The sequence below is a fragment of the Hermetia illucens genome, chromosome 4 (assembly GCF_905115235.1).
Source record: "Hermetia illucens chromosome 4, iHerIll2.2.curated.20191125, whole genome shotgun sequence".
Lineage (NCBI taxonomy): Eukaryota > Metazoa > Arthropoda > Insecta > Diptera > Stratiomyidae > Hermetia > Hermetia illucens.
Genome location: NC_051852.1, coordinates 32,916,293 through 32,928,263, shown reverse-complemented (window position 1 = coordinate 32,928,263; position 11,971 = coordinate 32,916,293). Strand labels below are relative to the sequence as shown.

The following is an 11,971-nucleotide window of genomic DNA, read 5'->3' as shown; positions in this document are numbered from 1 at the left end:
GCATTTTATTGTTACCTACGAAGTGGGGATGTAAGAACCCTGTTAGAGCTTTTAACAGGATATTGCTCCTTAACCTACCAGATGGAAAATGTGATGAGTGTCCAGGCTATATACATATATATATATTGGTTATATTATTATAGAAAAATGAGACAATACTGCACTTAATATGCAGTTTGTTGGTTTTCTCAGACTTCGTAGGAAGGTCCATAAGGTTTTCTTCAGCAAAAAATCGAATCGTAGAAACCCGTTCACGCCGCAGGTAGGAGGCCATTGAACAAGCGTTTATAAGGGATAGCACATCGGCCTAACGAAAGACCCGAGTGCTTGCAGTGGTGGCCAGCCTTACACCCTAAACCAAGCTACGCGATGGAAATTAGAAGGAAAACCAAATCCATATTGGTTGAACCTAGTTTTTGAAATGGACAGTTCATGATCCGTAGATTTATAACACTCTTGTTTGGCGATATAAGGGACCTTAAGTTCATATCTACTTGATATCAAACCGGACTAAATGGAACTTGTTTGGTTCCCGAACAAATCATTTAGGGTTTCAAACGAATGACCGACGGCTTCGTCCAGTGTATATACAACTCATCAGATGCCCTCTCAAATCTGCCATGGGAAATAAAAATCCCTAATATTTAAGTAAAGATATCTCAAGCTAAGAAATTTTCAATAATTGACCGTACAGGACATATGGCGCCTCGACACGCGCTCTTATACCATTCTCCGTTGGAGTCTTTAGCTCCTTTTGGCAGATCCCATTCGAGGCATAGTTAATTGTGTACATCAGTCATTTGAAGACGTACTGCACACTTCCTTTCTTTTTCGATTTTCTTTTGCAGGCGTAAGGCGTAACTGTTAAGAGAGCACTGATCTCTGAGCCAGAATGGTGTATTCATTCTGGATTTTCTTCAAAAGAGGCATAAATAATCCCATGAGAGTGGGTTCGATTTAACCGAAAACCAAACAGGACAGAATAATTTATTTTACCCCAATCCCCATTACTCTATAACTGCAAGCATACCGTCAGTTGAGGGCCCGACCAAAAGGAGGAGCAATGAAACACGTAGGTTGAACGTTATAAAACACACGTAGCCCATAAAAATTCACCAATCTCCAAGATTTCGTGGAAGAGTTGTCGCATTAGAAGACAAATAATTAAAAATATTTTACTGGGTATGTATTTGTTGTTCCTCAAACATGGCCTATATATCAGTTGTTTTTGGTAATCGAAATATTAGAAAAACATATTTACGTGATAATTCAAAAACAACAACATCATTTACTTTTTGCTCATAGAGAAGGTCTGTCCAAGTAACATTTGAAGCAACGCATGGAGCTGTAATCTGAACACCGCGTCAACTTTCAACTGACCAGAACTATCAGGCAACCGGTAGAAATGTTCACATGCGTAACTCCCCCTCCAGAAGGTGAACCTTGCATTTTAGAGACAGGTTCCCCTATAAATATTCTCCGGATACCTCCAAAGATCGTCAGTTGTTGTTTGTACTCCTGCAGCTCCACAAAGGTATCGAAATTAACAAAATGAAACTTTTCATCGCTCTCTGTGCAGTCATTGCTGTGGTAAGACAACATCCCTAGTCTAAATGGGGAAAATATTGAGACCAAAGTCTTTTTTCGTTCCAGGCTTCTGCTGCCTTCAACAAAGAGGAATTCTTGAAGATGCGTGAAGAGTGCCTAAAATCCGAAAAGGTCCCAGCAGCAATCATTGAGAAGTTGAAACATCGTGAATATGAACAAGACCTGGGACATGAGGCCAAGTGTTATATTCGTTGCATGGGACTTAAAACTGGAGTCTGGGACGACACCCATGGCTACAATGTCGATAAGACCTACGACGATTTTCATAGCGCGGGATTGGAAGTGAGCAAGGATAATTTGAAGAAATGTTTCAAATCGAGTGGGGATGATGATAAATGCGTATGGGCTGCGAAGGACGTGAAATGTTTGTGGACAAACAAATATGTGACCATAAAGAAAGATTTATTTGAATAAATTTCTCTATTATCCACAACTTGTGTTTTCCTTCCCAAATTCGGGTAGGGTAGATACGTATCAGTGGCGGCTCCGAAGAGCCCAATTAGCGCTGCGGTGCGCCATTTTAATGCCAGAAACTCCTAATGCAGTGACTGCTGTGATGAGAGCAAGGAGTTAGAGTATAGCTGGCTCAGATCTTCAAAACCAGCCTGTAGCATTTAGGAAGGAAAGCAAATCTCCCACCTTGCAACTAGAAAACTCTCTGAGGCCTCCAAAGTATGGTTTATCGAGTATCGGAAGCCTGACTCTAGCTAGGCCTTCGCCGCAAAGGAAGGCCTGAGAGTTTCCCCCTCTTCTTCACAGTTTCGGCAATATGAATTGTAGGGTATGCCTAGCCTGGAAACGTGGTCCCCCTATGGGCCAGTGCCCCGTGCAGACCACCGTAATTTTATGTGTTTGCACCCATGGTTGTGGTGAGCCTTCGCAGCTGCCCTTGACAGTCGTCAGCGAGACATCGACTGTATCGACTGTAATTGAATCCATGTCTTGGTCCCACGAGTAGTCCGGGAAGAATGTCTGCCTTGGCTAGCCTGGCCACCAGAGGCGGGTATTCAGAATTCGCATATTTTAGTGAGTAGTACTTGAGACCAAGCTCCCTACTGGCTACGAAGCCCTGGGTGTATGCACCTTCTCCAGTGCAGGGAGGACGATCAGCGGGCTGTTGCTTCGGCTCTTCTCCCGGCAGTTGGAAGAACCTACTGCCAGTCCGGCCCTACACAGTCCTGGACGGTTTCCTGCGTGTAAGAACTTGCCGAATCATGCACCTTTAACCTGTGTGCGGTTTAGCTACTTATCGGCTGAAGCTTCATGCTGATGCGCTTTCATCTTTTATTTGTGGGAATACACAAAACAATTATACTTGCTTCGGCGGAACTTATAACAAAAGATTCTCAACCAAATAATATAAATTATTTTCAAGACTCCTACAGGAGTAAAGGAAAATTGGTTTTGCCAAAGTCATATTGGTTAGACCGAAGTCTATTGAGGCAGAATATTTTAGGTCTATTGACAAAGAAGTGTTCTCTCGCCATTGTTATGGCTCCTAGGAATGGATACCTTGCTGAAAGTTCTTTGCTTAAACATTTTTGAACGTTCTAGCAATAATAATTATCGGCAAACTTAGGCACACAATGTTTGAACCCTCGAATAAAATTTTACAAGGAAATCCAGTTGGCGCCTCCATAACGGGCTCACAGCGGAAGGAAGGAAGGAAGATTGGATTAATTATGTTCAGGAGGAACATTACTGAAATCATTAGACTATATTTTGGGCCACACGCGTCAGGCCGTCAGGCCACACGCGTCAGGACATCAAAGACCTTTTTAAGCTCCATCACAGCAATGCTCCCAGCCACACGCCCTGCGTCGTTACCAACTACCTGACCCAGAACAAGACCTCCGTGGTGCCCCCGGCCTCCTTACAGCCCTGACTTGGCTCAATGTGACTTCTTTTCGTTACCCCCGACTGAAAAAGGGCTGAAGGGAAAGCACTGGGTGTCGGTGGAGAACATTCAAGCTCAAATTACAAGGTTCCTGAGAGGCGTTTCCGTCGTTTCAGGGGCCTTTCCAGGCATGGTAGAATCGTTTCCGCAGGTGTATCGATGCAGGAGGAGACTATTTTGAAAAATTGTAACCGTCTGTATCAATCAGGTGAATAAATCTATAATATTTCTGCCAGTAAATGCCTATTACTTTTATAATGCACCCTGTAGATCACAACTTAGGAAAGGCCAACAAGTCCACTGTTGGGTTAACTGTGGTTAAGAATTGAAATTGGTAAATTCTTGCATTTTCTTAAAGTTATCAATCTTTTCCAAAAACTTGTTTACCAATTCCACTCACATTAAAAAGGTTAATTTTGGCATCTCAAATCAAACCAAGCCTACCCAGATTAATTTTATTTCCTCACCACGTCTCCAAAAATAATTTCAATTTCATAAATGACCTTTCCTCGTATCTCGCAAATGATGCATAATATAAACATTTTTACTGTTTTGTGTACATAATTTTGCTGTTTTATTTGCAATTATTATATCAAAATATGAATTTGAATATTTTTGGCCAATTACTGTCAGTTGTAGTATTCTTAACTACTTCAGAGAACTTATATTAAGAACAGCTGCCAGCTGAATGCATTGAATGTGATAAGGGAACAAATCTAGGTTATAACCATGAACAGATAGCGCAAAAAAAGATTCGATGCGCGCAAGGTGTGTGCTACATATAGTTCGGATAGATAAAATGCAGGTGATATAGTCGTAACTTTCTCCTGCAACCTAGAAACTCATATTTGAATTGATAGTGGCTTTGCCAGTACTAAGATGGTTTGCAAGGGAAAGGGGCTGAAAATTCGAATATCGAATGATCTGAGCAGACCGCGGTAATGCACTGTACATTTTTTTGGGGGGTAGGGAGGTGAAATGCATTTACATAAAGTGCCGGACTCCTGTCCCATACAGACTACTGGCTAAAACAAACCCCCTACCACCCCTCCTTTGACACATATTACCTATTCAGTATAGGAGCAAAACCTCGTGGATTCAGGGAGACTCAGTTATGCTGGCATTTTACACATTTACATTTCCTGCTTTTTCGTCTTAAGAATGCCTTGTGGGTAACGTGTCACTCGGCTCCACGTGTCTTCGCTCTGCAGCATTGCTTCAATTATGGTTTTCCGATTGTGTGCAGATAAGATTGAAAATATTTGTGTCCGGGGATTAGCTGAATTAGACAATCTTCAATCTCACCGGGCTTTTGATTAAAACACGCCCGCACGTCTTTTATGAGATGTGCGATCCATCCATTTGTTGATTCTCTCTTTATAAGCAACAGCTTCCTTATTTCCCTCGCCGATTCCGTTATCACCATTACAGTTGGTTCCGAGACGATACGATAGATGGACGCAACTCGCAGAGCCCCTCGTCTCTGTACTTGCGCTAGACGCTTATGGTTCATTTCTTTAAGGATAGAGTCAGCCCATATTTCCGAAACGTAAGAAGGACGGGCTGAACCGCGAATCAGCTCGAAGAAGCTCATCTTCGTGTTGTCCAGATATTTCACCGCCAGCTTCGACAAAACCATGGTTTCACCAACCTGAATCGGAAGGACTGTGGGAACCCTCTCTTTGGTCAGGACAACGACTTCAGTTTTGTCGAGAAGTAGGGAGATTGTATGCTTAGCCATCCATCTGCTTACTTGCCGCATCCCCATTCTCAGTGATCTCATCTTACTCAACCGTGCGTGCGGTAACCAGTGCCACAATATTGTCCATGTATTCGATCAGATGTGATTCATGAAGCATCTCGAATCGTGGAAAACTACCGTATAAAGCGTTACAAAGGTCTGCACCAAGGATATATCCATGAGGCGCCCTCGATGTTATCTTCATTCTACGCTGTCCTTCCCAGATCTAGTACAATAGGGCACGGTCTTTAAATAGTCTTTTAACATCCGCAGTAGGTAGTCTGGAGTAAGGAAACAATTTTCCAGTGATTGAAGTATATCGCACCACCTCACGGAAATAAAGACGTTTCTTACGTCGAGGGTCACAAGGAGCACACTCGCCGACATTAGCAACTGCGTGCCTCAGCCAGTTTTACCATTTGGATCACCTACTCAATGTAATCAGTTGTGGATCGCCCCGCTCTAAAACCATATCGTGTTGGTGAGCAGTCTCCCGCTGCGCTTGACGAGCTTCTTAAGCAGCTTCCCTGCTGTGTCCAACATACTGAGGGGATGATAGGCTGACGGCGCCTCTGGGGCGCCTTTGCTCTTGCTTATCAGCACAAATCCCGCAATCTTCCAGTGTGAAGGATAAACAGCGTCAGTTCGGAAGGGGTGGAAAAGAATGCACTATACATGGCCGGAAGATTTAGTTTGTTAATAAATTCTTGATGCATCACACACACCTTGTGTCCGGTTGGTACTTTGAGAGCTGCAGAAAAAACCCGAATTGAAGCTCTACCGATTCTTGTTTGAACCATTGGGAATTTTTCAAAATGCAAGTTCCAAGAGATTAGTTCATTTCTTGGAACCCCATGATTAGCTCCTTTGTGAGGCTCCCAAATTTTTATCTACGAAGAGACCTCACCAAGTATTATAGGTGCTTGGAGTATGGTCACATAGTATGCAACTACTGCTGGGGATTTGACAAGGGGGCAGTATGGCGGTTATGTGGCCAGGTAAACCACAAAGTGAAGGCTTGCAACGGATAGAGTTGCCCTCTTTGCAAAGCTCGTGGTGCGTGTGAGGAGAGCGTAGTGTACAGTCTCGGAATGAAAGTATATATTCGTTGATGGCGGAAATTGTCGAACTACAAAAGGAGTATCACAGACACCGTTGTTGGTGTTATATCAACTAAATGGACACTCTGCACGATAAACAAAGGAAATGTTCACTGCGAGCAGGTTCTAATCGACAATGTGTCATCCCGAAAATTGGGGTTCTGCGGAAGCTTTGCTAACTTAAATTATTCCTTAAACAAACGGGCTGATGACAACAGCTTGGAAGGTTCCGACAACTGTCCGCTTTTCACCATAGGTAGAGGGGTAGAAGAGGTAGATCTCTCCATAAAAAATAAGAACGCGTTAGGTCGTAATAGAATGCCTTAAGAGCTATATAAACTTGTGACCCACCATTGGCGCATTCAACGCTTGCTAGAAAGGTGGCATTTTTCTTTGTGACCGAAAGTTGGCACAGTTGGGAAACTACTTGAAAAAGTCATAAGGAAAAGCTGAAACGATGCGTGCTGCCGGAAACCTAGCCCCAAGGCAGTTCACTTTTATAGCAAGAAGATCAATGGTAGATGCTGTCATGGAGGTCGGGGATTCATTTCGTCGAGCTGAGGTACACAGGCGGTGATCTCGATGGGTAGTTCTGCTCGTAACGCTTGATGTCAAAAATGCATTTAATTCCGTACGGTGGACAGATATGCTAGGCACACTAAAGAATTCATTCCATATTATGGGCTCATCCTTGCGGATCTCGAGGGATTATTTGAGAGACCCTTAGAGGGCGAGAGGAGGATAAAGATCATGTCGAGCGTGGCATAAAGGTCTGGTTTAGGGCCGGGCTTCTGGAAAGCTTCCTAAGCCCGCAAAGACTCAATATACGCCAGAAAAGTTGCTATTTGTTGGTTATGCGGATGGTGCACTTGCGGCACTTATTACTGGACGTGCTATTGAGCAAGCGCAACGCAGAATTATTGTAGCATATTGATCCGTCAGGCAAGGGGATGGATGATTGCTCTTGGTTTCCGCCTTGCAATTCAAAAAACCAAGGTATCTGGACCGGAAAGAAAATCGCGGCTTTACATCCCATATGAATTGGGGAGGTGATTATCGAACCAAAACAAATTGTTAATTTTCGTTTATGAATTGCGAGATTCTAATTTCCCATCACCTTGATGTCAGACCGGACTAAACGAACTTGTTCTCTTTTTTTTATCCGAGGACCGCTCTTTCCGGGTGGCGGTACATAAGGCAACAAATTTAGTTCCTTTCTTCAATGTAAAGTAGCTGGGTATGATCCTGAATCGTACATTAGATTGGATATTAAGCACCTTCAGGTACGGCGTTAGGAATACTTATGCAACTTTCCATGGCCGTAAGAAGACCTTAGTGACGAAATGGACCCTTAGGCCGGGGATTGTTTGTTGAACCCAGCCAGGTGTGATTCGTCTCATCCTAATATATGGTTTTATTGGGTAGTGCCTGGCGCTGAGCAGGAAATACAACAGTACTAAGCTTAAAAGGATTCAAAGAAAGAATGTACCAAAGTCCCGCTCGGTGCACTCCTACACCTCCTCTCCTCACCTCAATATTAAATATGCTGCTTCGTGCAGTCCTGTCAGACCTAGTGAGCCCGCATGCTTCGAAGTCCTAAGGGCATAGAAACATCCTAGACTATGCGAAACGTAAGCTGAAGCTGAACTTCAACGGGAATTATGCAGTGCATCAAATCTGAATGGTGAGTGGTTTTCGCTGCAGTATTTTCGGACATGTATGGTCTAGACAAGTTGCACAGTCTACCATACTATTTCAGTTTATTCCAAACGATTTTACTGGCGATACTACAGTATGCTGGTAGATGGGGCATGATCGCAGCCCTAAGCGTAAGACAGGGAATCTGCTCAAGAACCAAGCCATCAATAAGGCATTGTAGTTAATGGGGACATCTTCGAAGCAGATGGGGCAGTGTGAAGATGCGGTGTATAGGGAGAAGCCCAAAGCCATTTCTTCTTCATGCCGCTAGGCTGGTCATGCCTTATAGTTTGCATTGTCGAAATATCTAAGAGGAGGAAGAAGCTTTCAAGCACTTCCTCTTGGGATTGCCTAACTCTAGTTATAGTGAAGCTGTGGACTCTGGGCAAACAATTCTTCGGGGACCTAAATGGTTGTAAGGTGGAGGAGCTGTTGTCCTTCACGATTGCTAAGGGCTGGTTCTGGGGATCTGAGTCGGCTAGATTTAGTTCCCTTGTCCTTACCAGAGAAGCTCGGCCTTAGAATTTTCGGGCATTAAAGCGCGCACCGCATCGCTAATCGGACTCCTCGGAGCGGGCTCGGATACCTATCTTCTCACAATTAGTAGTCTCGAAATAAGAACATCCTCAAATCAAAATACGTTCCCAAAAGTCGACAAAAAAACACAAGCTGTACGTAATCATATAACCTGCTCAGTTTATTTATTGTTTTCTCGAGACATACTTATTTGTGAACAAACATTTCATATCCTTAGCTGCCCATACGCATTTGTCATCGTTATCTGGATTCGAAGTGAAACATTTCTTCAAGTTCTCCTTGCTTACTTCCAATCCAGCGTCATGAAAATCTTCGTAAGATTTTTCAACATTATAGCCATGGGTATCATCCCAGATTCCAGTTTTGAGTCCTAGACAGCGAATGTAACATTTGGCCTCGTGACCTAGGTCGTGTCCATATTCGTGATTTTTCAATTTCTCAATAACTGCTTCCGGGACCTTCTCGGACTTGAAGCACTCTTCGCGGATTTTCAGGAACTCCTCCTTATTAAAGGCGGAAGCCTGGAAAGGAGAAATGAAGTGATTTAAATACAACCCGTTTTCCAACCAAGGTAGTCAACTTACCATGGCAATGACTGCACAGAGAGCGATAAAAAGTTTCATTTTGCTAGATGCCTTTGTAAAGTTCTAGAAGGACAAATAACAACTGATGATTTTTGGAGGTATAAGGAGAATATTTATAGTACGTTTTGGAGATGGGAGTTACTTACGTGATGGTCATTTTGCCACTGTTTTCCTGATAGTTCTGGTCAATTGAAAACTAATCTGCGGTACAGATTAAAACTCCAGATGCTGCTATAAATAATATTTGGTTGAATTTTGGTATTTATAAAGAAGTGCATCTTTTCATGCTTACTTTGCAGTTTTTCGAGCTGACGCTATTTTACGAAAATTTTGGTTATCAGAAAGTAGTTGATATGTAGGCTTCGTCGGGGAACCACAATTAATGCTGACCCAGCAAAATATTCTCGGTTTGTGGTTCGTTTTCTTATGGTGGTAGCTCTTTCAAAAAACTTTGAAGATAAGTGTTTTTTCGCAAGCTACGGTTGCTTTCTAATCTTAGAAGCAGCATGTGTCTTCTAATCTTCAATTAGAAGTTTTTGGTCACTCTTCATATTATCGGGGGGGCTTTACTGAAGTACACAACCATGTATTCAGAGAGTGGTAAGAATTGGAGCCGAATAGCTGATCAAAGTGTCGTGCGAAAGTTTGACACTTGCTATGAAGTTGCTGGAAATGTCCAATCCCATTCTGTTTCATCTTTATGTTTTGGTTATTTTTTAAATTAAAATAATCATGACTCGTAGTTTTTCCTGGTCAAAGTATATTGTAGAACTTATTCACTTATTGTCGATGCCATCTTTTGCATTGTTTCTTCTTCCGAACAAGAATGCTTGAACCTTTCCAGTATCTGTAGATGTAGTGCTGATAATGGGAGGCAAAAATCGCTACCAAGGTGGATAAATTGATGGGAGCCGTCCATGGTTTGCCCATATGTAGAAACAGTACGACTACCAATGCCACTAAGAACTGCGGGTTTGTTAGAGTTTATTTTTAGTCCAACTCTACTTCCTTCCCTAAATCCAGACCCAATTTGCTAAGGTCCAAAACACAGTGAGGGAACAAATAGATATCATCAGCGTAGTCGTGGTTTATAATGGAGAACGCCTGGGATGAAATGCACTACGAAAGACAGGGCAAAATTGCTGGATGGCAAGGGTCCGTATTTTTTTCCGACCCAAATCAACTCACACCTTCCAGTTGGTATCTCCAGATAGCCACCAATCAGCCTTATTGTGAATAACGTGAGCAGCAGCGGCCCCGAAAACATGGGCTTATGATTTTGCAGACAATTCGGAATAGGTTACTTTTCAGCTGATAGATGTGGCATTCTGTTACCTTACTATAACAGAGTGGCATTTCGTGGAGACAGTTCTGAGGCTAACGTTACAGCTGGCATAATTCCGATAATTATTTTGAAATTAGCTTTTAAAGCTACGACACTATTAAGTTCGTAGTGTAGGCTCAGTTGGGATGGACTCCTGACTGGCGAACAATCCCGGGTCTGAATACAGTCTTTCATACGGATTTGTGTTAACCTCCCTCTCACTCACTGTTTGAATAGCCAATCACGGGGATCACTTAAGATAACAGCACTTCCTAGCAGATATAGCGACATGTAGCTGGGACCCAACAACCATTACAAAGACACAACCATCAATGGCCGAAATTTTTTCAAGGAGCGACAATACACCATGTTGACCGCTTCTTGCAACTTAAATGGGGTTTCTATTATAAATCTCTCTCTCTACTATAGATGGGAAAGTTAAAAGGCTCACTGTTCCGATAAAGAGAGAGACCAACAGTGAGAAAGAGAGTGCGTGACACTCCCCTCACTATCATCAATGGCACAACAATCGGTATTCAATGTAGGCCTACCTTAATAAGGAACCCCAAACATTCCGGTTTTGCGACGAGGTCCACTAATTGCTATTCCTATATTCCTAAAAGCTATGTGGTGTCTTGGCCTACGCCATTAGTTCATTTGAGACAGATACGCCAATCAGTCGAAAACAAAAGTCGCCTCTCCCGAGAAGATAGTCCATATACGAAAGAGAATAGCAGAAAAAGAAAACCTACTCAAGAAATGCGGCACGATTTAGCAGAAAATTAAGGCTATTACCATCGTAAAGCGAGAAATCTCTAGGGATGTCGAACATGGTATATTAGAGATGGAGGCACTCCCGAAGCTTATCACAAACTCCTAAAAGATCGTCATAGGCAAATTGAGGAAAACCAAGTCGTTAGCGCAGCTCCAAGTTCTCCAAAATGCAGAACCCTCAGCCCCTTAGAGGGGGAGCAACCAACCGAGAAGAGGAAGCCACGGGAAAAGGCGCAGATCCGCTAATGACGCAGCAGGAAGAATTGTGCGAAGTGGTAATACTATGGACCAAGTAACGTGAAAAAAAAGAAAAAGTACAGCAACGAAAACGTAAGTTGAGTATCGACACTGGTGACTTCACTATAGTAAAGTCGAGGCCAACTAGCACGAAGAAAAAGCGAAAACGCAAACCATAGTCAGAAGCACTTGTCATCAAGTCGAACGGAGGAAGATGTTTCGTGGGAGTTCTTCGAGAAATCCGCATCAATGCCAAACCCGAAGACGCTGTGATAGACGATCTATCCCAAGGCACTTGAACTAGTGGCATTTATATCAAACTTTGGTCGAAGATTAAGATTATGTTCTGATGGTTTCCAGCCTTAAATCCATATACATCATTCAAATAAGGGATTTAGACTGTCTGGGACACAAAGATCAGATGGAGGAAGTGACGAAAAATGATAACTCGAAAATTGACCATTGTCAGCA

The 11,971-nt window shown here is 42.9% G+C and overlaps 2 protein-coding genes across 2 annotated transcripts; one reads left to right on the top strand and one right to left on the bottom strand.

The window, feature by feature from the left end:
- The first annotated feature begins 1,439 nt into the window (after window positions 1-1,439).
- On the top strand, window positions 1,440-2,041 carry LOC119654672 (general odorant-binding protein 99b-like). The gene is made up of 2 exons (XM_038060166.1): window positions 1,440-1,590; window positions 1,654-2,041. Exons 1-2 carry the CDS (start codon window positions 1,552-1,554, stop codon window positions 2,020-2,022), a joined length of 408 nt encoding a protein of 135 aa, XP_037916094.1. The 5' UTR covers window positions 1,440-1,551; the 3' UTR covers window positions 2,023-2,041.
- A 6,675-nt stretch (window positions 2,042-8,716) lies between these two features.
- LOC119655013 (general odorant-binding protein 99a-like) lies at window positions 8,717-9,382 on the bottom strand. Its single transcript, XM_038060683.1, has 3 exons — window positions 9,312-9,382; window positions 9,166-9,228; window positions 8,717-9,102 (listed from the first exon to the last, which is right to left on the bottom strand). Exons 2-3 carry the CDS (start codon window positions 9,202-9,204, stop codon window positions 8,746-8,748), a joined length of 396 nt encoding a protein of 131 aa, XP_037916611.1. The 5' UTR covers window positions 9,205-9,228; window positions 9,312-9,382; the 3' UTR covers window positions 8,717-8,745.
- Window positions 9,383-11,971: the final 2,589 nt, after the last annotated feature.

What these genes read in the sequence shown, in the direction of transcription:
- LOC119654672 (XM_038060166.1), top strand. Translation starts at nt 1,552, where the DNA reads ATGAAACTTTTCATCGCTCTCTGTGCAGTCATTGCTGTG. An exon ending in TCTGTGCAGTCATTGCTGTG is followed by an intron (nt 1,591 to 1,653) that starts GTAAGACAACAT and finishes TTTTCGTTCCAG; the next exon opens with GCTTCTGCTGCCTTCAACAA.
- LOC119655013 (XM_038060683.1), bottom strand. Translation starts at nt 9,204, where the DNA reads ATGAAACTTTTTATCGCTCTCTGTGCAGTCATTGCCATG. An exon ending in TCTGTGCAGTCATTGCCATG is followed by an intron (nt 9,103 to 9,165) that starts GTAAGTTGACTA and finishes TCTCCTTTCCAG; the next exon opens with GCTTCCGCCTTTAATAAGGA.